This window comes from Cyanistes caeruleus, chromosome 9 (assembly GCF_971803275.1).
Source record: "Cyanistes caeruleus chromosome 9, bCyaCae1.hap1.1, whole genome shotgun sequence".
In the NCBI taxonomy this organism is placed as follows: Eukaryota; Metazoa; Chordata; class Aves; order Passeriformes; family Paridae; genus Cyanistes; species Cyanistes caeruleus.
The window spans coordinates 27,742,350-27,766,794 of record NC_141709.1 but is presented as its reverse complement, the minus strand read 5'-3'; the positions used below and the strand labels follow the sequence as shown (position 1 = coordinate 27,766,794).

The window sequence follows — 24,445 nt, the reverse complement described above, 5'->3', positions numbered from 1 at the left end:
GATTTGAGTGGCAAGCTACAGAGTGACAATGGTGGGGAGATCACCTAACACTGGGAACATGGAGTAGAAAACAGTGCTGGCTACACATTGTGGGAAAAGGGAACCTCAGGTGCACCCCACCATCACAAAGGCTTTGGTGGGATAGATTGTTCCAGGCCAAAAATCTTCTTAACTTTCTCATAGTATGGGTTTGCTTACCCTGTGAAGTTTTGCAGCCATTCCAGAAAACAGTCCTGTAAGTAAAGTTGATTATTTGCCATAATAACTCTCTGTATTTTGCTATCTGTACACATATCCAGTGATGATCAAATCTGGCAAGCTTTTAGGGTGATGGATATCCGGTGGCAACGAGATCCATGGGCTGACTGCTCTCAGCATGCAAAGAAGTTTTCTTTTTATCAGTCTTGAGTTTGTCTAGATCCTCTTACATGTCTTTGAAAGGTTCCCCCCAAGGCAATATAATTGTGTTTGATCACAAACAGGCATTGAGTCAGTGATTGATATGAATAAAGAACTTAGACTTGCTTGTCCTGGTTCCATGTCTTCTTCCCTGTGGAATCAGAAATCACTTTTATAAATATATTGGTCCATCTGTGCTTCCAGCTATCCATTTCAAGTATATGTTCCAAAAAAGAAATAGTAACACTTTATAAGCGCAAATAAAAACACATGAAAAGGACTGAGGAAGGGATTTTTTCCTCCCTCATAAAGTACACGTGGATCCCTTCCAAAAGAGTTACTGTGAGCCATGTAACTTGTAATTAATCCTGCTGTAAATGTCAGAACACTTACTTTGCAGGTCTAAGCTGACCCACTAAAATTAGTCCCCTTTTAACAATTCCTTTTATAATTTGTTTTTCAGCAGAAACGGCGGCTTGACCTCCTGACAATAACCAGCCCCGGTAAGTGAGCTCTGCCGCGCCGCTCTCTCCTCTTTTCTTAAAGAGATGGTTGTCTAAATGTGTTTTTCCCCCCGTCTCTGACATGCAAAATGAAAAACACTGTTCCCCAGAAAATCTTTCACCTAATAACAAGTGACAGCTATATTGTGCTTGGCAAAGCCCCGGGCAGTTATCCGTTCACAGAGCTGCCTCTTCAGACCTTTACTCTATGAATTGGAGTGCTGATATTTCTTTAAGCCTCCTGGGGTTACAGTTAGTGGTATATCTGCAGGGCAGATGCCCTCGAATTCACAAAGTGTGTTCAAGTATCACAGAAATGCAAGCTTGACTTTCCTTGGTGGCAAACGGGAGCAGTCTGGGGAGTTGGGAGATGGTGACACACTCCACACGTGTGGAAGGAGACAAAGTCCAGGCTCAGGGCTGAGAACCCCCAGGTGGGTCAGAAAATATTTAGGTAGAATTAAAATGCTTTAAACTACCTGCTTCATGATGGCTTTTGTCATTTGCCTGTTGGGGAGATCAACCAAAATTTGTTTGTATTGGGAAAGTGTGGGGCTCTGGCCAGAGTGAGTTTTGAAGGTCTCAGCACGGTGGTGGAAATGCAGGTCGGTTCAGCTGTGCTCCTCTGTGATCTCAGCCCTTAAGGCTGGGTGGTTTTTAATTTATTCCTATTTGTCTGGCTCACTTTCTTTCCACTAGCTGCTACAGAAATTTGCTGCCCACCAGCTTCAGATGAAGCCCTGCTCAAATGATGCCACATTTTGGTTAACTTTGTTCATTTTTCAGATGTGTGTATGAATTAAGCTTTCAGGTGGGCTTTGACTGGGACTAATGAATTCTGGCCTTAACTGGTAATAATGTGTTAGCAGAGTGAACAGGTGTTATGAGAAGTGAACAAAATGTGACACACATTTGCTTGGATAACAATTTTGCATCAATAATTGTTCTGACACTCTAAATGTAGATATAATCTGTGACATGGTTTCTCCTTCACTAACCTTGTTAAAATAATAAGAATTAAAATAAGGAGGAGGAACACTTTGTTGGGACAGATGTTTGAGGCTATTGGCAATTGCATCACATTTTTGCATGTTCACTTTTCACGCAGTTTGCAATTATGTTAATGTATGCTCAGGGCACTTGCTGATAAAAGCAACAATACAGCGTGATACAGCTATTGTCACTATTCTGACTGTAACTTCAAGGACAAACATGGCACATTTTTCATTTTCCATATCTTCAGCATTCCCTGTTTCTAGAGGAAAAAGAAAAAAAGATCTCTGAAGGTCTTAATCATAGCACATAGTCAGATCTTGGATAAAGGCACCAAAGTCCATGACACTTTTTCAATAAGAGAAAAAGAGGGTTGGGGACCAGAATGACTTAATATGAGACTTTTCCATAAAGGAAACTTATGATACCTTTTCCATAATTTCTGATGCAATGTTCAGTGTAAAAGGGTTGATTGGGTAGAGTTTGTGCATAGATGTGATCAGTAAGTAGCTGTAGCTTCAGATCTCTGTTTAATAAAGCAATCTACTAAATGAACACAGCAATTAGGTAGAAGGATCTTCAATAACTGTGTAGGTAGGCATACTGCACTAAAAGTGGGGAGGGAAGCTTTCTGTAGCACGTACCTTTTCTGAAATGCAAGTTTTACCCTTTGATATTTAACCAGAAATCTACCATAACTGGGTACATAAGGAAAAAAAATACTACTTGTTCGTGATTACATAATGAAGTGCCTGTAGTTTTGCCTTCAGTAGAGGCATTTTCAAAAGGCGCTTGGTGCTGGATCAGGCCAAGCTTACCAAAGAGCCTAAAGATGAGATTTTTCAAAGGGGTTGAAAAAGTTAGGCACTCAATTCCTAGTAGGATTGGAAAATGTCAGCCTGTGGATTAAAGGGTCTAGTTTCAGCCCTACAAATACAAAAATAAAATAAAATAAATCATAGCCTTGGGGCATTTATCTGTCTTTGGAGACTGCTACTTTAAAATATTTAATTCTTTGAGTCCTAGCTCTAAGATCTGACATTGACAGTCTGCTTTTACAAAGTCGTGATATCGGTTATGATGGCTGAGATCAGCCATAATCACTGTCAACCCTTAATTTACCGATTCAAATGAGGGGCTGAGCTGTTTAGTTGCACCTGCCAATCCTCTGGGACTTGTTTCTGTTCTTCACCTCGCCGCAGGCGGGCAGCCTTTGCTTTCGGCAGAGGTCACACAGCTTTAGTTAGAGTTGTGTCCCACAAGGGGTGTTGGCCACCAAAACCCTATTGCTTAATTGTGAGAATAGACAAAGGGCTTCAAAAGGAAAGGTGACCCCTGAGATTAGCACCTCTGTCACAATGAGTATCATCTCTCTTTCTTGTGTGTGTGTGAAGCTCTTTAACCAGTTTTCCTACCTTTCGTCAAGAATCGATGGTGAGCCCATGCAGACAGTACAACAACTCTTCTCCATGTGCTACTAAAACAATTTCCAAAAGCTGATCAGCCAATTAGTGAGATTAATTGCAAGGTAAGATTAATTGCCGATAATGTAAGTTAAGCATTGTTGAGACTCAGGCGCCATAACATTTAAAGAGAGTTTGTGGAATCACGGGAACCTTAACATTATCTCGTGGCAGTCACAGTGGTTCCCTTGGCCATGGCTGTTGCATGTTTCCCCAGGAATCCCCAAAGGGTCAGAATTTGTGCCTGTTTCTCATTCCCTGAACCTCACCCCTGCCTGTGCTGTGCTGAGCCCACACTGAGGGTGACCCAGCGCTGCCTCTTGCCCTGCGCCACATGGCTTCCAACCCCCAGGCAACATGTGCTTGGCTTCCTGAAACCTGGCTGAACAGGTTCTGGCCTTAAATTCACATCTGTATGTTCAAGTGAACAGGTATAGACCATTAATCTATACCCTGGACGGAGAGAAGTCTGGGAAAAAGTGAAAAAAATAAAAGGAACGGGAAGAAATACAGATGGTGGGAGCTGCAGCTCCAACTACACGATTTGTATGCAACACACAGGGCTCACCTCTTCCAGCACCCTAATAAAGCAGGTATGGAAAGCTCCACACTGCACCCCAAACTGGAGGAAGTCGTTGCTTTGCTGTGGATCTCCAGAAACAGCCAGACACAAATGATGCATAATCTGGGAGCGAGCCAGACTCCCTCGTGCTCAAATATATTCCTTTGAAGTAACTGATGCCCCTGTAAAATGTGGAGGGGAGTTCACAGCTCTGCCTTGCTGCTGGGTAGCTGGAGGAATGTTAAGTTAAATTTATCAATGCTCTCGCCACACTTCTTTCTTCTTGCCCCTTGACATGTGAGGTACAATTAGAGTGCAGCTGTACAGTTCAGGGTGCCCGAGTCAGAGCTGATGTGCGCAGTGGGGTGGGGGAAGGATGTTAAAAATTCATTAGGAGCTGGCAGGGACATGCTGGCAGGGAGTGGGACATAATGAGATTTAAGTTTTGGTAATTTAAATTTTCTTTAAACCCAGCTTTACCTCTGAATTGGATCCAAAACATTTCCTTAACGCTATTCTGGTTGTCTTTGAGGTTTAGGACCAAAGCTTGAGGTAGTTTAATTTGGCCTTGTTGCAAAAAAGGAGATGAGGATCTGCCCGTCATTTCTCTGTGATCATGTTCTAGTAGCACTTTGAACACGCACATGCAATCACATCACATTTTGTGGTAACCACTCAATAGCTGCAAATAAGATACCCCTGTTTCCATAGCTTTTCCATGGAGACACAGCTTTTTGCATCTCCTGTGTTTATGATAATAATACAGCTTTCCAATTTCTCTTCTCAGTAAGGTAAGTTCCTCTCCCACTGAAGTATTTTTTAATTATTGATACCATAAATGGAAGTGTGTTGGAAACTATTGGCTTTGAAAATAGCTAACATGTGATATTATCCAAGAACCATCAGGAAAATTCTTTTGAAATTCTCTTTGATTCAGCCATCCTCGGGGCTTTATCCTTCTCTACCAGTCTCTCTACTGCCAATTTAAAATAACATTCTCTTGAAATCAGCACAGTGTCAGGAGAAATTCATCAGCACCGTAGGTGCATGTTTCCCAGATGTATATAAACCTACTACATTTGGCAGCAGTAAATTGATTGCTTTTAAAAAACCTGGGGTAGTTGAGTATTCCGTAGTGTCCAGCTTGGCTACAGCACAGAATATAAAGTAATTTTTTTAAGTTTCTTTCAGGTCTGTTTTAGATGAAAAAAGTAAGTGCTGACCACATAATTCCTGGCTTTTGATTTACTCAGATTTTCCTAATGTGAAAGCCACACCAGAGCTTTACAGGCAGGGAGAGAGTAAAATAATCCTAATCTCCACTGAGATTTCATCAGAAATGTTAATGGTTTGTGCATGCTTCCGCCTAATATTCAAGCTCTTACACTTTTAAACAGGGGAAAAAGCTTGATTTTAAAAGTATTTATCAGTTCGATCTATGCAGTGAAATATTCTCCCCCCTTTAATATCATCAGCGCTGCATGCTCTAAAAATGTCTCCATTTCATTAATTTGTGATATACTGCTACCCTGAATTCTTTTAAGGTGGCTTTGGCTTCTGCCATACATATTTTACTGCTTTAAATTATAGATATAGGACTGTTGCCTAGTTAATTTCCTCTGGTTAGGAAAATATATTTCTGCTCTCCTGGCATTGCATAAAGTGATATGTGGGATTTGCTATATTTTTTAGCTGATTAAGTTTTGCATTTCTACATATTACTGCTTATGAGACCTCAAGTAAAAGTACGTAAAGGAAGGAGAAGTTTTATAGTATATTTCAAAGTTTCATTTGACTATAAATTCCACCACTAAGCCCTGCTACAAGACTTTTCCATTACCTTCCTGGATAGTCTGGCTATCAACTTCTTTCTAATTGAAGCATGAAAATAATATGAACTCAAAGTCATGAAGCTATAAGGCAGGTATTAGTAAAAATGATACCAACTAATAAAATGTGACAGAAAGTTGTTTGCTGCTAAAACTTGGGGACTTTTTTTTTTTTTTTGTAAGTCCTTATTAATTAATAGCACATTGATTTTGGTCTAAGTATGTGTCAAAGGATGGTATTGCAGATTTTAAACAGCCTAACATAACCACTGCTCATGTCTGCTAGTGAAGCTTCACATGGTCTTTTACTTGCAAAGCTGGTGGAGAAAAGAAATTACTTAGAATTCCAGTAATAATTGAGTCTTTTAATGCTCAGTGAATTATTTCCCATATCACTGGGTATTAATCCACCCACAATAATATGAGATAACTGGGGGAGTCAGAATCTCACTGCTCAGAAAGGCAATAGACCCCAAATGGTTTGTCTGAACCCAGTACAAGAATTTCCCTACCATGAAAATAAAATATAAATGCTAAAATCTCAGCTCAAAGTGAAATTCCCATGTTGTCTGTCTTAGCTGAGCCATAAAGCTACAGGAAGAAGTTTGTTTCAGACTTGATGAAACTTTAGCAAGATGACTGTACTAACAGAGAGCAGAAGGAATATGTGGACTCTTTTCCTTTTTTTGTGCCATTAGGTTGGCTTCAGCTGTCCTGAGGCTAATTAGGAAATTTTACTATATCAAATTTCTCATCTTTACAGTATCTTAAGAGCTGTGAGAATATCCATTTGCTGTGATAAGGTGAAATAATATTGTTGCTTGCAATTACTCATTCATGCAGATCAGTACCTTCCTAATTCTCAGTTATACCTCTGCATTTGCCAGAATAATAATTGAAGATATCTCCTGCTCCACTGTCTTTTCCCTTCCCTCACACCATGTCCAAGAGAATAAATCCTACCTGATCTTTCTGCCTGTCCCCTGACCTATCTCCACCTGTGTCCCCAAACATTGCCCACATCCATCCCAAATATCGCAGGTTTGGGTTCTACTGAAATGCCACTTCTTTGATTCAATAATGAAACCAGAACTTTATCCCCATTTGGCTGCAGCATGTTTACTTTTAGTGAAGCTGTTTCATCCCCACCTTTGCATTTAAAAAAGTGACCTTTTTTTGGATACATGTAGAAGAAGTGATATTTGCCAAGTCAAAATAAGACTGCAGAGAAGATATTCTAAAGGCTAATCCATTACTTTTGAAGAAAAATATCAAGCTTTACCACAATCCCTTATTATTATTCTGGGTCACCATGGTGTTTCCATGCACCTTGGCATGTCCCTTTAATTGGATCCGTACATGGGAAGGTCCGGCACAGTTGCATTGAAAGCTGACATTTCTAACTAACTGACCTTTTCAGGCCCAGTGACACTCCTATAATGATTATCCTCTAGCATTGTTTGGACACAATACCACATACTTCACAGCACATAAAGAATATGTTCTTTGAGAACTATTCAAAATGCCCAATCTCAAGTTAGCAAAATGAGAAAATTGGGTGCAAACATTCATCAGAGTGTTATTGTGCAGGTATCGATTTGAATGCCCTTTCATTTCTCTGGGAAAAAGTGTTGTATTATAGAGCTCTAAATTAACTTCTGTTCTGTTTTTTTCCCCCAGTAAGTATAAAAAGGTCAAATTCATTCATAAGGCTGAATAGATTTGCAGGATATAAGCAATAAGATAGCAATCAACCTTCAAATAACCTTTAAAGAGACAGTATCTTTTCTTATGACCAGTAATTGATCTGCTCATTAAGTCACTGGGTACTCTTTGGGGCTCACCTGGGCAAAACTGTGTGAGACCTGTGACAAAGGGATGTCAGCTACAGCAAAACAGGAACAAATTTTCACGTGGAAATCTAAATATTTTACAGGTTTTGAGGGGTGTAAAGTTGACGAGAGGATTGATATTGCAACGTGAATTCCTTGATTTTACTGTAATGAGGGTGAATGGAAAAGACATAGAAAAGACCTCAAAGTGTGAATTTGGTATTTGTGAGGATGACAGCCTCACATGTTCATACCTGCCTGAAACCTGGATAGATCTTCAAGTTCCCTTTTGGATTTAGTGGCTAATGTGGGAGGGTGACCACTGCCTGTGGTCAGTCCATGTGCAGGGGGTGGGGACCTTGTGTTACACACGGGACACAGCCGGGCATCATTCTTCTGTTAAATTCAGTCAGATTGTCAAACAATGGCTTTCTGTGCACCATGAGGGCTTTGGGGACGTGTGGGGGTGTTGATCATCTCTGCCTGCTCAGAAATAAAACCCACATCCAGGCTGTTGCAGCACTGACTCCCTGGGTGCTGCCTCCTGTCACCTCCAGTCCCAGGCTGTGGCTCTGCAGCTCCTCTTGTGTAAGCAGGAGCTGCTGAAGGACTGCTGGAAATTTCTTCAAGGGAACAGCATCTAGCCAGAGACCTGCTCAAAGTGCCAGGATTGCCAATTTGAGATAGCAATCAGAAGATCAGTGCTCTGGCCACGTCCATATTTCATTTCTGCATGTAAATCCATGTTATGTTTTTGGTATTATTTTTATGAATTGTACATAGGCTGAGGACTATCTGTGCATAATTGATTACAGTAAGTTGTCTTGGTTCTTATCTTTGATCAGAATTTTCAGAAGCAGCAAGTATCCCAGGTGATGAGGTTTTCCATGCTGTAAATGTTTGCACATAACACTTTCTGTTTTACTCTACAATTTGCAGAATGAGCATCTCACTCATTTAGAGGGACTGAAAATGAGCAAGTCTGTGCACAGGTGTATTGTGCTCCTCTTTTTGTGTAAGCTCAGGGAAAACTTAAAATAGAAACTTTTTTTCTTGTAAACCCCTTATTTCTTCAGTATCAGATGTTTTTAGGAAGCATGGAAAGCATTCTTCCTTTTTAATGAAATTTTAATTTTCAAGGTCACCTGTCACTCTTCACTTAGGCAGATTTCTTCTTGCCGAGTGACCTCAACAAGACTAAGTAGAAATCAGTGTATTAAATATCTAGAAGGCAGCAGAGGATTATATTGCCACTATGAAGTAGAACAGAGTGCAGAAATGCAGGAGCCAGCAGAGCCGTGAGCAGCAGAGCCTCAGCAGTGTGGGGACAGATGCCTCCAAGCCCCATTCCTTGGGTGCTCTGCCAGAGACAAATAAGCCCCAAGCCCTTTTTTCATTGGCTTCAGGGTGCTGTCATTCCAGTGCAGCTGAATTGCACCTGGGCCTGAATCTTAGCTTGTGTCCTTCTGGTTTTTTTAACCTAGCCAGGCAAATGCAGCAACTGTGCTTCCTTTCTATTTTAACAGCATCCATGTACCCCAGTCCACAGGGGTGTCATCCTGCTGGATGCAGTGGCACCAAGCTGCTCCTGAACAGCTGGCAACTTAAACAGACAAAGCTCAGGGCAGTGGATGGGAATATAAGGAAAGAGAATGTCAAAAAAGAAAATATTATTTTCATAGAACTGTGTCCCTTTGCTTCCCCTTCCCTCCGATCTCTGATGTAACAGAAAATGGCAAAACCAGTGGTGATTATACAGCAACAACGAGTGGGACTGAGGAAGAGAGGAGCTGGAACTGCACAAAGGACTTTTCCTAAGCTCATTTGTTTCCAAGGATTGCCAGTGGGCTCATTTCTTTTGTATGCAAAACATTTCTGTTAAAGCAGTCAGCCAAGGTCACAGGGAAACCCACAAGAAAGGATCACCCAGAGCCCTTATTATTATTTTGAGCTTGTAACAAAGGAATTTTTAGTAGAGATTTGAATGGGGAAGGTGTGCTGGTTCTGTGAATTCAGGCTGTAAGTGCAGCATAAGCCATGGTGGAAAGAGACTTGTTCATCACACAGCTCAGTGCAGTTTTGGAGGGAGTCATTTGAGCTGCTGCTAAATGAGATAATGTGAGGACTGTTCAGCAGTAGTAGCACTGCAGTGTCCTTAAGAAGGGGGTTAAAGGAAGGTGAAATACTGTTTTAACACCACAATCTGCTCCTGACGTTGCACAAGACCCTTCACTGGACTGCAAAGATGCTGTGAGTGCCAGGACAGAGAGTGCTGCCAGAGGAGCCAGGCACAGGAGGGGAAGGGGCACAAGGCAGAGAGAGAGAATAAGCAGGGAGGCAACATAAACCAGAGTCACATGTTTGGGCCATATGAATCAAAATGAAAATAACTGTTTTCAAAATACCTAGGAGATAGCAGGAGATTGTGTTATTCTTGATGCTTTATTATATTACCTGCCCTGTTGCACAGCTGCATCCCTTGTCCTTATCCTCTGGGGATGACTGGAAGGAAGGAAGGATTATCTGTAGAGACCCTGATTTTCCTGCCCATCCTCCAGGGAGCCTCACAGTGGTGCAAAATCCTGTTGTGCTGCTGCCTATCCCCTGTGCTGACCCCACCTTCCTGCCAGGGACCGTGAGGCTCTAGGGCCTGTGGCTGGATGAAAAAGGAACCCTCACTTCCACCTGCTGCACGTTTGCCTTGGGATGTGACCCAGAGCGCTCGGATTGCAGCTGACTTGGACCAAACCCCTAATTCCTGTCAAAGGTTGGACAAACCCAACAGCAAGAGCAACTTCTGGCTGATCCCGAGCTGAGCCCCCTCGCTCCGGGAGACGGGCTCCAGTTTTGTTATCCGAGCACTCAAATATCTCTGTCTGCTGGAAAACTTTCCTCAGTGGCCTCGTTTGGGCTCTAGGCTGGACCAGCAGCAGCAGCACAGCCAAGCAGGGCACTCCCACCTCTGGGGGACAGCTCTGCCAGGGCTGGCTTCGGTGGCATCCCAAAAGATGGGGAGAATCCTGGGAGCAGGAGCCGTGGTGTTCTCACCCAGCCTGAGCAGGGCTGGCAGGTGCTGCTGCTCATAAATCCAAACTCTGGCCCTGTCAGGCTGCCCTGGGAGCGAGCTCTCCCCACAGCCCCTGCTCAGGAATTAACTCTGGGGGCATTTCTCTCTTAAGGCTTCGTGTTATAGTTCTGTTTTCTTCACCTTCAACCCCGCAATGGATTATGGCCATACTTTCTCTTATAACTAAATGCTCTTCTGTCCTTTGACAAAACAGATTTGTGTCTTTTCATAGCTTTCTGTAGAGGGCTAATAATACATGGGAAAGCTTTACTGCCCACAGGAGACTTTGCCTGGCTGTAATAATAAGAAATGCTGTTGAAAAGTCATGATCAATGTTAATTCAGTTATTTTTCATTTTATCTTTTTTTTTTTTTTTTTATATATAATGAAATCTTCTACTTTATGCATTTTATCCAGTGCTACCCTATGAATTGCTTGTTGGAGAGAGGGGTCATTGGTTATAAAAATGAATTCTTGCTGTTTGTCCTCATATGAAAATAACAGCAATATTTTGAAATGATGAATTTAAGGGAGGGGAAAAAAAAAGTGGGATCTTGGATGTATAAAAGATGTAAATATTGTTTTCCAGGTTTTATGGTTCCCAGATGCCTCCTCTAATTGCATAGCTAACCCTGAGTTTATTAAGTTATTTTCCAGAGTCAAACTCATTTGTAAACATGTCAGAATAAAAACTAAATTTAAAAACCAAAACCTTTGGATTAGAATTCTGGAGTGATAAACAAACTAATTTAGAATGTATTTGCATGTAATTTACATGTGCCAAAATAGGATTGCATGTGGTTTGTAAATACAGGTCTTGAATCTATTTAACATTGCAGAATAGCACAGAAGAAATTAATTGTAGCTCAGAAAAAAAAAAAGGTTAAAATAATAAAAAGATGGCTTAAAATGGCCCATGTTTGAATGTGATTCAACATGCAGAAACTGGTGAGGAGAGATAAGCACACAGTGAAAACTGTAAATTCTAGCAGCAACATCTGTAGTAGTTAGAATATGATGTTTTATAGCAATTCCTTACCTCCCCCCACGGACATTGCTGTGGCACACAGCATATTTATTATTCACTTTCTGCAAGAGATGTTTGCCTAGCACAGTCTCAAAAAAAATCTCTTTCCTTTCTTTTAATGCTCACTTACCCAGAGATGATGTGAGCTTCCCTTTGAAGCCTCTTGGCCAGCTTGACCTGGAGGCTTTGGCTCAAGATAACAATTTGTAATTACCTGGGTTATTGCAGTGGTACCAAAGGATCCATCAGCAGGTAAATCCTTTGCTGGGTGCAGTCCCCACCTGGAAAAGACCTGACTTCTTCATGCTGTTTCCACCTGAAATATGTCATAGAGTCATAGAATGGCTTGCACTGGAAGGGATGGTGAAAACCATCACATTCCACCCCCTGCCATGTGCAGGGAGGGCATCTCTCCCTAGATCAGCTTCCTCAGGGCCCCATGGGTGTCAAAAGTCAGGGTGGAGCACACGGTACCACCCCATCTCTGCCTGCTGTTTCCAAAATATGCAGGCTGGAGGGAAATATCACCTGTGGAGACCTGAGGCACAGGGAGTGACAGCAGCCTTCAGGCTTGGCAGGTCTTGCTTTGTCTCCTTGGCCTCTGCTCCTGCTGTCAGTGCTGGAATGAATTTGTGTTCTGGGCCTTGGGATTAAAGCAGCCGTGTTTGGAGGGAAGAGGAAATGCTCTCTGGATAGAAAGGGATTGAGTAAATGCAAATGTAAGCACTGAGTTTAATAGTGCTGGATTGCATTGCTGGAGTTATGGGGGAAAGAATTCTTTATTTACTGTAAAAATATGTACGTAATGAATGTTTTCAGGCTTGTCTTCAAATGCCATGGAATATCCCTTCCTATACTGACAGCAAAGCAGCCTGGAGCTTAAAAGGGGCAGCAAAATGGTCCTGCAATTTTGCTGTAAGAGCACCTGTAAGGCTGGTCAGTGTTCAATCTCACTGTTTTCAGATTTTCCTGAGAATAAATAAAAATGTAAGGATTTCTCCTCTGAATCATAGGATATTTTTTTAATTCACTGGATTAATTTCATATATTTTATTTAATTTTTAGACAAAGGGGAGGAAAAAAAAAAAAGAGTATGGAAAAGCAGACTTTATGGGATAGGAGGCAGAGTTTTGTGGTGTATTTGTTATTCAGGATTTTATTTGAGCGCCATGGAAGAATATTATCAAGGAGAACCAGATGTCAGGAACCTTTCCATACATTTTTCAGGTCATAATGCTTCTATTTCAATGGGCAGATAAACGTTGCTAAATATTTTCTTGTACTTATCATTCCATCTATGGGAGAAATTAATTGTAGCTTGAAGAAAAGAGGTTTATTTCCCACTTGGCTGTGAGCCATTTTGTATATCTGCTTTAAATGTTAATTATTAATTAGGATATAATCTATTTAAATCTATTTAGCTGTCCATTTCTTCCAAAGAAGGCAGCTGGATGAAACAAGAAACATGCATCATTATAGAGATGATAAATTAGGCTCTTATCCCAGGAGAAGACAGTTCCTCAACACCAAGGTTGAGATTTACCAGGGAGTGGAGGAGCCTCCCAGCCTTGTCCACTTGGTGCTGGATACAGAGAGGGAGGACACCAAGATGGATTTTATAAATCAATTATTGGTAGTAAGGGAACATCATTACTTTGACATTCATTCTAACTTATTATTCTAACCCCAGAATTATTGCTGCTGGGGAATGGACTTGGTGGGAGGAGGGATGTTTTTAAGTTGTATTGGAAAGTGAGGAGCTGGAAAAACAATAGCAGTTGATAAAAAAAATGAAAAAAAAATAATTCCAACAAGTAATAAAACTCTTTTTCATGTATCCCAAGTGGGGCAGATCCCTTCCATGAGCATCAGTGAAGCTGCAGTGCTTGTATGTCTTACAAAATTGGAATGAATTTGTTATTTTGGGAGAGTGAAGTTTGGATATGTGTCTTTATAGACATGAATGGCTTCTTGACAGAAAATATGTCATGGCTACCTTAATCAACTGAGTCCTGAAGATGAAATGTGAGGCTGGCAATTAGCACCAAAGACAAGCTGTGAAAACAGGAGTTTCTCTCATTTCTTTTAATTATGTTTTTTGTTCAAATATTTACATATTTTTTCTCCTATTTATTGCAAACTTAATATCAACATCAAAGGAGACACTTTGGATTAAATTCTGTATATTCGTGTTTTTAGGTCTTTCTTTGCCAAGTTTAATGCAAAACAGAGCCCTTGTTTATAGGAACAGTATCTGTATGGATTTATCTATAGGAACAGATGCAAAGCTGGGCACTAGATTGCACAGCTCCTCAGTGCAGCTTCACACCTTTCCCAGCAAACAGCTGAGGGATTGGGAAATCTGCAGTGTGTTCTGAAACTTTAAACTGCACCATGAGGCAGCTCCCTGGGTCACAGATCAGCGCCTGGGAAAGACAGAACATTTTATCCCTTTTTTTTAATCTGTATCCATTGTTCATAGCTGATCAGTTCCAGGAAGAAACATCCTGTCCATGCTGGTGTTACCTTCAAAAAATTGCCCCAGTGGAGCACGGACGCACAGCCCAGCTCAGATGCAAGTGCAGGTGCTGTGGAGTTACAAATATGTTTGTGGTACTGAAAATAATATGGCTTTGAACCTTTTTGTTTTAATTATTATTTTATTGTAACTGAAAGGGTCGTGTGCTCTTGTGCCACAAAGACAGACACAACTGAACTTTTCTTCTGTCCAGGACTTGGGCAGGCAGCTCAGGCAGATGGTTCTTTTAGGATATTCCTAAAAAGAATATTTTGGCACTGGCATATTCCTAATTTCCTTCAAATGGGGCTGGCAGGAGTAACATTCAGCTGTGCTGGACTTACCTGGGACAACGAAATCCAGAGAAGCATTCCCTGCTCACGGGCTTGCTTTTCATGACACAGAAAGCTCCTTAAGATAAAACGGATGCTGTGCCCCAAATTTCTGTGTTGTCTTGATCTGAGGAGTTCTTACCCCTCAGGAGTGACATCCCAGAGCCCCTGCAAACATCTGCTCAGAGCACAAGAGCAGTCAAAAACACAGAACATTTTATATCAGCAAAACTAAAGCATAAATTAGATGTCACAATGCACAGCTCAAAAAATAGGTGGCAGAGCCAGCAGAGGTACTCTGAAAGACAATGAGGATGATCAGAAAAATAACCTCATCTGGAAAGAAATCAAGTAGAACTGTGATTTTTTTTTATTATTATTTTTTTTTCCCTGTAAGATCTGCCACTATGGAATGGAGCTTTGAGCTTTCTGAAGTTTATGGGTTTCTTTTTCGTAGTTAAGGATGCTGCATAACTATATTTTGAGCCACATGATAGTTGATAAATACAGCAATAAATACAAGTTACTACTGGCCCAAGGGTCATAAAAAGTTTATATTCATTAAGGGGGAAGAGAAGGCTGTACTATGGTATGTTTGAGAAGGACTAAATTCCCACAGCTGTAGAAATCTCTTAGCAAATATTTGAACAGAAAATACTTTTCTGTTCTTTTTCTGTGTGTGGGGGGTTTTTTGTTTGTTTGTTTTTGAGGTTTTTTTGGTAAGAAAATGTATTAATTGTGTATCTCCAAAGCCACATCCCTGGACGTGAAGAAAAACAAATTTAGCCAAAAAATCCATTGTGGTTCAGCGATACAATGAAGAAAGACTTTAAAATTAATAGCAAATGTTTAGCCTGAAAAGGAATAGAGGACATAAATAGCTTTCAAGTATAAATAAGAGAAGGAGAAGAAAAGAAGAGGGGGAGAAAAGAAAATAAAAGACATGAAGGAAAAATCCACGTGAGCAAAACTGAAAGTTCTAGTTTAGTATATTTTCTGGGATCTCTATAATTCTAAATAAACTAAAACTCAGGTTTTAGTTCAAAATGATGATGTTCAAAAGGCCAATGTGCCTGGTAAGAGTTTATTTTAGTTTTTGTCACCTTGGATCAAATCCAGCAAGAACAGAAAGGGATTTTGTGGGGGATAAACACTCTTAAATCAGGAGTACAGGAGTCCTAGAGGAGCTGGGATCACCTCAGACCCAATGCTCTGCTAGATTAATGTGTCTTGGAAATGGGGGGTTGCCATTTTATTGTGCAAATTCTCAGAAAGGCAGCTCATGTGACTCAGATTAGCACAGACTGGTGTTTTGGCAATAACCCCCAGAAAACTAATTAAAAGGCTGATGAAGGTTTAGTTAGCAAAAGTTAAATACTAATGAAAAGCAGTGTTTTGTGAGAAAAAAGGATTTGTTAAACAATTGTTTTTGGCCTTTGAATATATCACATATATGGTTGATGAAACTTTTTCAGGGTGTTTGATTTTGCGCCTTACAACTTTTTAAAAATACAGAATGCATTAAAAATGTTAAAGCTTGGTCAACTGACACATCTCACTCATCACTCCTCATGGGGGAGCCTCACTCGAATGGGGCTCTCTTCAATGGGTTCCTCTCACAGTACTGGGCCCAATGCAACCTCTAATGATGATTTTTCGGTGATTAAAATATCAATGTTGAGTGGTAAAAGAAGATGTAGAAAGGTTTGTCACACAGTGCAACCTCCATCCCCTGACTGGCTGGATCCTTCACACAAAATAATGCATTTCAGCATAGAAAAAAACCCTTGATTTCTGCTTCTTAAAGCCAGGAAGGCAGCCAAAGCCTGTTTGATGGAGCAGTATTGACCAAAAGAATTTGGGATTGGGTTTATCTAGTAATTAAGTTGGATGAAGCCTGAAAAGATAAATATTCAAACCATTTTTTTTTAATGGAATATACACAGGGACACAGAATGGATCAGAATGTTGAAACTGTATCTCAAAATATTTCATACCTCAACATGCACTGTTCTTCTTCCACTTACAAAGAAATAGCAGTGAAGTATTGGAATCTGAGAAACCAGTTTAAATTATAAGACTTTAAACTCGGTTTTGGTCATCAAAAGTGGGACAGAGAGATGCTGTAATACACATTTGAAGGCAGGCTCTGAGCCTACTGATAGCATGTGTGTATTTGTGTTTTAAAACAGACAATTTCCCAATCACATGTGTTATTTGCCTTTTGTAGTGCAGCCTTTCATGCCTGTTTGTGCTACACAAATGGGAGAGCTACAATCCAAAGTTTTAATGGGAATAATGTGTCCCTGGGCACACACAAAATAAGAGATCAGTTTACAACAAGAACATATTTACAGCAAAGAACTGTCAAAAGGTATTTTGTCTATCTCTTACAATCAGACCAGGATCCCATGGCAACAGGCAAAGGTCTTTTGTATGGCCTGATATGAAATTTAAATCTGAGTATTGACAGTAATATTAACTGCACTGGGTGGGGCATGAGCTGGACTGGTGTTCTCCAAGGCTGCCTGAAGTTATATGGACTTGCTGTGGAGAGATGAAATCATTGCTTGCCTGGGTTTAGAATAAAGTAGGTAAATAATTTACAGCTTTGTTTTGCTCAGAATCTCTCTGTAGTGCTCAGACAGTGTCGAAATGGGCAGAGCATCAAGATGGATTTCTGGGAAGATCTGCCCTTTAGTCAGAGGAGATAAACATATCCAAGTGCTACCAGGGTGTGATCACAGAGAAGAGTTATGCCAGTGGAGAGCACTAGAGCTAGAAAAGCTACCAAGGAGAAGTGGCAACAGTCACAGTTTAATAGAATATGGGAGGGTTTAGAATAGAGTCTGTGCAGTTCTAACACAAGAGCAGAGTCAGCTCTCAAGCACTCAGTGAATTTTTTCCTGACTGCAAGGTGACCAATTACACCACGTAAACCAATTAAAATATTTGATGCTGTGCTAAGCAAGAAAGATAGAGACAAGAGAACAGGGGAGCAAAGCACAATAATTTGTACTCTGAAGTTGATAGATCTACATGGACAAATGAGGTGATGCATAAACCCCTCCCCTCCAAAAATGACTGGATCAGGCATAGCATTGAGCAGTCTGCCAAAAATGATATTTCTGCTGTACTTCCCTCCTCTTCCACTTTGAGTGTCCAGTGTGATGAAGTACTCCTGGAAATCTTTGGGATAATTTGCAACGTCCCAGAAAAGCAAAAGCTGTTGGAAGCATGGAGAATAAGAAATGAACAGAGCAGATCTACTTCTGAAAATAAACCCAAATTACTCTTATTTCATATGTGAAACTCTGACAGTCTCACAAAAGTTAAAGATCAAACTGGAAGTGGGGAGCTCACGTTGCTAAAATAATAACATGGAAGAAAATCACTTGCATGGGGTTGAACATTACTTTTCCACTTACCTTTCTATTTGCGTGGTTGGAAGTTTGTGTTTCCCCTTAACAAGGCAAAAGAATTTAATGGCTTTATATTGTTTGGAGTGGAGTGAGTGCCTGCAGGCTTGCTTGATGAGCAAAGTGACATCCTGAGGAAACGTACAGCAAATTGCAAACAAAATCCTTATTAGTAGTGGCAGTTACCTCCTGGAATAGGATTGATTTGAAATCCCTGTAAGGATAGTGCTCTCCTTGCTCAGCCAACTTGACAAATAAGAGCATTTCTTTAGGAGTTCATATTCAAGTTGTGGTGGAGGTAATAGAATTTAACTTTCAGATTCAAAACAATTAAAGCAATGTACTGAACATCACTGTGCCTGAGAGATTTATTTTAAAAGTTACACATACAGCCCTTCTCTATTCCAAATGCAATAAAAAAAGCTGTTATTTTTTCTGCACATCCTTAGAGTGGTTTTGAAGAGCAACTGGAATTCAAAGACTGGGGATGCTCCCAAAGAACGAGAGCATTCACTGTGGAAATCCATGTTTTTTCTCAGCTCAGAAACCCAGAAAATAATTTTGATCTATCCTCTGCCATACTCTGGAACATGACAGGAAGAATGTTGAGATAGTCTGGACTATTTGACAACAGCAATGTGAAGCAGCAGACATGTTATTCTGCAAAGTGTTTTTCAAAAAAAAAAAAAAAAAGAAAAGTCATATGTGAACAGTGTAATAACAGCCTTGACAGGAATCAAAACAATCTGCAGTATTTGTTTTATTTCCCATCAGCCACTACTTATGTCACCACAACAAGAAGTGAAAAGTACCAAAATGTTCATTCCTCTTTGCCCCACGCAACTGAAATATCTGAAAACATTTATGATGAGCATGGGAAAAAAAACTCTGGAGTGGAGACAATTGAGATCCATACTCAGAGTTAATCCCAACTCCTGTTGCTCAAGCTGTGTTTAGATTAGCAAATTGCATGGACTGACAGAAGTGGATTTTTGGAGCAGAAGATTTGGCACTGAAGACATGGCCATACCTACTCTGTGTTCCTGAGGTTTTCCCATTGGATCAGCTCTACTCTGCTCCTGGGGCTGGAATGCCTGTTGGTGATTGGAGCACATCTTCTAATTAAATTTCATCCATGGGGAATCCATTTTGTGTGCTCCAGGATTGCTCTGTGATGTGAACCAAAGCATGAGATGCACAGATATGCCAAAGACAGGCTTCGAAATGTAAAATGCTTAGGATGTAATGTGGAGGAAATAAATGTTTCATTAACTTACTAGTTGTCAAACATGTTTCTCCCAAATTATTTTTAACTCAAGGCACCACCAAACTACACTCGAATTGAATTGGTTTGGGTATTGTTTAATTTAGTGAGAGACAAATCTCTGTTAACAAAGTAAAATAGCAGCTGTTATTGTAATGCATCTTGTGGAAAGGCAAGGAAAGCATCTAAGTATTTGCTGGTTTATGTTTTGAACAATATTTAATAGTTGTTATCTTTGCTGCTGGAAGGCTGGACTTCTGCATTTGGTAAGCAAAATGATGTTGCCATTGAATGTGAAACCATTCAGAAATGCTAATTAATACTTCTCTTAATGAAATATGTGCTCATGTCATGAATTCTTTCACCTGGAATTCTATTTTACTATTTTAGCATTTTAAAAAGGCCAATAATAATCAAAATGGACAAATGACGTGAAAATAAAAGGCTCGCTATCCCTCTAAGAATTTACACATTGCTGCCCTGCAATTTGGCTGCAAGCCTTGAGAGTTGCATGCAATATTTAAGGCTTCAGCCTGCCATGAAATCAGTATGGTGAAAGCCTATTGTGGGTGGATCCTTGAGCATCCAGAAGCAGTGCCTCCTCTTAAAACTGGCAAAACAAGATTCTAAGTTGTTGGGGATTTTTCATTTTTCTGTTTTGGATTAATATCACACTTTAATATGCTGTATTTGCTATAGCCTAGTATGAAAACCTTGAAGAATTGTCACATTTCATGCACCAGGGCTCGATACACAGTGTCCCAGCATACTACAACTCTCCACTGCCAAATGCATTTTTCCTCTTGGGAAGGGATTGTCATGGGTTGGTGCTGGAAAGGAGGCAGGAGGTGGAGTCTGTTCCCGAATGCTAATGCTTTGTTTTTGTGGAACTGGCAGTAATCAACCCATCTCACTTCAAGAACGATTTGATAAGCATCCTTGATACTATCTTGGCTTCTTCTCTGGGAATTACTTCTAGAGGTTTCCCTTCAATGAAGCACTTTTTTCTCCTCTCCCCTTAAACTTGTAAGAAATCTTACTGAACAGTGGGAAGGTATTTTTTGTTTTGCCTGCAACAAGGGAAATTGTCAAAACAATTTGACCAGGGAATGGATTACATACAATGAAAAGTGGAGGGGTTTTAGCTGTGTTATTCATTCATCTGTTTAGTTTTGAGTCTCTAAATGGTCTGCAAGGAGAGCATCTAGTTGACAGAAGCCTGAAGTAAAGCCAAATGAGAGATTGATTTACCCCAGAAATACTGCTCTGTTTAGCAGATTTGTTTGTATGACTTTTCACTTGGTAGCAGTCTTTTGCTAGTTGGTATAACAAGGTCCAACTCCCAGGGTTACTCTGTGTTTGTATAAGGGCTCTAGACTTTTACACACTGGATATCAGCTTTTAGAGCGTGAAGACTTCATTCAATGACACACCAAAGTCACCATCTTCTAAAAAAGCTGGTACATTAAAAACCTCTGAGAACATTTCTTCGGTTTCATCACAGCATTGGTCTTTTCTTCTCAGTGGCAGACTTGAAAAATTTGACAGGATAACCTAACACTTCCAGCACGGTGTTAGAAGAAAGATGCTCCTGTGCATAAGAAGTAGAAATAACATTACATAAACCATACTTCTTATCCATAAATCTTCTGGGGTCTGGGTTATTCTTTGAATTTTAATGGAGAGTATGCTGAATGCTGACACACAATTAAATTATGGCTACCTTCATTTGTGAAATAGGCTCTGTTTGTAAAATAGGCCCTCTGGATCATCTCTTGTTATTGAATGGATCTGCAGAAAGGCAGGCAGTCCAGACATTTCCAGCAGTGGAGCTTGGTGCATTCATGCCCAGAACAGACACTATGAGGCCCTGGCAAGCCAAGCATGTCCCAGTGTGCCTCCACTCCTCCCCTGAAGGAGACAAGCTGCAGGAGGAAGAGGATAACCCAGCCTTGGTGCCCATTCAGCCCCCAGCCTTTCCCCCAAGGCTGTCAGCAAGGGTGTTAATTAGTGTCACTTGTGACAGCCAGCAATAGGACCTGTGCCACAAAAGCATTTCCTAAATTACTCTGCCAGCAAACAGCCCACAGACGGACATGACTTCCATTCACCACCAGCCTGAGCTCTGAAGTCATGGCAGACCTGAAAAAGTTGTCTCATTTATTGCAGTTCCCCATGGACCCTGCACCCTCCTATGTCCCTTTGTTTTAGAAGAGGTACAGGAAGGCTGAAGTTCAAATGTTTCATTTTCCAGTCTCAGCCCTTTCCCTCCCTGTGGCAAACTGCTCTGTAAGTGCTTCAGTATTGATGAGGATATTTTCTCAAGGCTTCTCTTTTTCAGGGATCAAAGGAAGGAATAATCTGGATTTTTGCAAATGGATACATGACAACACTGATGTCATATCATCAGTGAATTGCACAGCTAATGTGCTTCATCTGCTTCAGAGGCTATTCTAATACTAATGTGCTTTTACGCCTTAAAAAAGTCCATGACCTAAATACAAATAGGAAATACAGTATGATTTTGCTATTCTGTTGTGGAGAGATGCAATGTTTCCTGGCCTAGCCTGGATTTTCATGTCCTAGTTTAGCTTCACTCTTGTCCATTTTTAATTTTTTTTTCTGTTTTCTGCAATCTCTGGCATTATCATTTCAATCCATTGATTCTTTGGGATCACCAGATACTGAGGTCTCATTTGTACTCCTCTCCACCTGTTTGAATGGCAATCAGAGACCCCAGCTGCCAAGCTCTGCAATATTCTGCTCAGTTGAGGACTGTGGTTGGCATCAATGCAGATTTCATTTAGTTTTGCTGGCAGCTTCCACACCACCACTGGGCTTGCTGTAGGTGCAGACACAAGTGTTTTGGTCATTTATTCCTTTTACATAGTCTAAAAACATGTAAAAAATGTGCCCAGGCAAGTTGTTCCTCCATCCAAATTTCCTTTATTAAAAAGGCATGCCATTTCAAGGTGGAGGCATGCAATCCTGCTCCTCACTTGGCATCACGTCCCCGTGCTGGCGGAGATGTTTGTGCTGCCCTTGGCATTCCTCAGCTCTGTTTTTCTCTATCACTCTTGGGGTGGCTTTGGCAGCTGCACAGGCCAGATGCAAAGCTCTCGCCTCTTTTCCAGCACAGGCATGTGAGGTCTGTGTAAAAAGCTTTCTGGCAGAGGCTCTGCATTTTGCCTGGCTCTGTTTTTCCCTCCCCAAGATTTGCTCCTCAGCCTCTCCTCGTGTACCATCTTCTGCTCCACAAACAAGTGTGAGGAATTCAGCTGCACGGGCTGGGGGTTTGGAGAGACAGCAGCTCACGTAAGGCACACAAAGAGCCCTATTAGTGCCCGTGTCTGCTCTGTTTCTGATGTATAAACAGTTACTTTGACATTTAATGAATTTGTCATCTTATATCTTGGAAGCACAGCAGCACCATGCACTCCTTTAGAATAAGCAGTTCTCTTAGCAGAAAGATTAATAATGCCTGTTTGCAAGTACAGGTTTCATGGTCTTTAATAAGTAGTGAGCTCATACTACAAATTTTCCCCTGATGAAGACACTTTAATAGTCTCTTTCTCCTTGAATGGTCTGCCTGTTTTCATTAAAAGTGAAGGAACCTCTGATTTTGCAGGCTGCTATCCTTTGTCTCAGAGCTTGAAATTGTTCAACAGGTTCAAGAGTTACTGTAAGCATGCATACTCCAGGCAAAAAAAAAAACCCAAACCTAATAAGAAATGCAGTTTTTTTAATCTGTCCAAATAGGCAGCAAAAATTCAAACAGGAATGCTATTTCTGACCTCTGCCAAGCTGACACTGTCCTGGAGCATTTGTGCTGGCAAAGAGCAATACCCTTCATGATTTCTCTCCAATGCTAGTTATTGCTAAATGTTCCTCTTGTTAACAAATAATAAAGTTCCACCTTCAGAAGATTTTGACAAAGTTAGTGGATTTGGCAGCCTGACACTTTATTTTAGGATATTTTACTTAAATAACCATGAAAAGTGCTGTCTTCACTTACTGTACCTGTGAAACTTTATGCTCCCACTAGAATTCAGGACTTACAAATTCATTTATAAAACATTTATAAATCCATACTGTAGTGGCAAAGGAGATGTAGCTGGCCAGCAGGTCCCCTATCCTTGTGTGGGGTGAGCATTTGGAAAAGTGGGGAATCTTCTGCAATCTGATGGTTGTTTCTCTTTTGAGCATAAGAAAGACTTGATGGTTGTTCTTTTCTGTCTGTAAAATGACTTCTTGTTTTGACACTTGGGATTTGGGTTGTTGGAAATCTTTTCATGTTTAAGTTGGTTATTCACAAATGCTAATGGTGGTAATATTAGCAGTATAGTTTGTAGCTTGTCACTTCATGATCTCAGGCTTTATGCAAGAATTGGGGATTTTTCATCTCTTATGATTAACTGGCAGAGACACACGACTCCCACAATGTCACTCAGTGTCACATTCAGGATCAGGTTGTGGAAATCATGGACTCTGTCCCAGACCTTTACCCAGCAAACTGTGCCACAGGAGTATGTTTCTTTCCACTTCCATTTTTGTAAAGATTTTTGCTCCACCTTATCTGCTGCATTTTTGTAGTTGCAGACATTTATAAGCCCGTCACAGAAGCATTCAAGTGTCACAGCATTAAATGAAAGGCAAAACCTTAACTCTAAATAAATAGTGCAGACTCATCACCATCTGCTTTACAGTTAGAATTGTTGCTCATGCTGAAGTTTTGATGAAAAATTGTTTGGTTTTTATGAAGAAGATTCCTGATGGGATCAAAACTGCTGCCACAGAAAGGTCAGATCACCTAATGATGATGACCAGGAACATGATCTGGGGGACCACTACGTGGAGCAGTGCATCCAGAGTGTCCAGAAACCTTCACCAGTTGCATCAGAAGGCTGCCACAGGGGATGCTGGGCAGTTGGATTGGATGGTGATCAAGAAACATTTCATTTAGAACAGTTCTTTTACTACACATAAAGATCGCAGGACAGTCGAGCCGTTGTGTTTGACGTTCTTAGGTCGCTGAGTTGCTACATCACCACGGACTTCATGGTTAATAACCAGCACTTAAGCTTGCACCTGGAGTGAGACTGGCAGCCAGCAGGAGCCCAAGAGCAGGTGCAATATGCTCTTGTCCATTTACTCATCCTCTGTGGCAGGCAGCCACCTCCTGCAGCAGCTGAAGCTGCCAGATGTCCTTGGGGTCAGTCCCACATCACACGCATTGC

At 40.8% G+C, this 24,445-nt stretch overlaps 1 protein-coding gene across 7 annotated transcripts in view; it reads left to right on the top strand.

Moving 5' to 3' along the window:
• LOC111933065 (BEN domain-containing protein 5) overlaps positions 1-24,445 on the top strand; it is an 887,514-nt gene that overhangs the window by 468,109 nt on the left and 394,960 nt on the right. For 5 of the 7 annotated variants that reach the window (XM_023932447.2, XM_086842549.1, XM_086842547.1 and 2 more), the window contains exon 6: positions 863-902. In XM_023932447.2, coding sequence (XP_023788215.2) covers positions 863-902 — 40 coding nt within the window. The remainder of the gene's footprint in view (positions 1-862; positions 903-24,445) is intronic. The other 2 variants (XM_086842548.1, XM_086842546.1) reach the window with 1 other exon arrangement.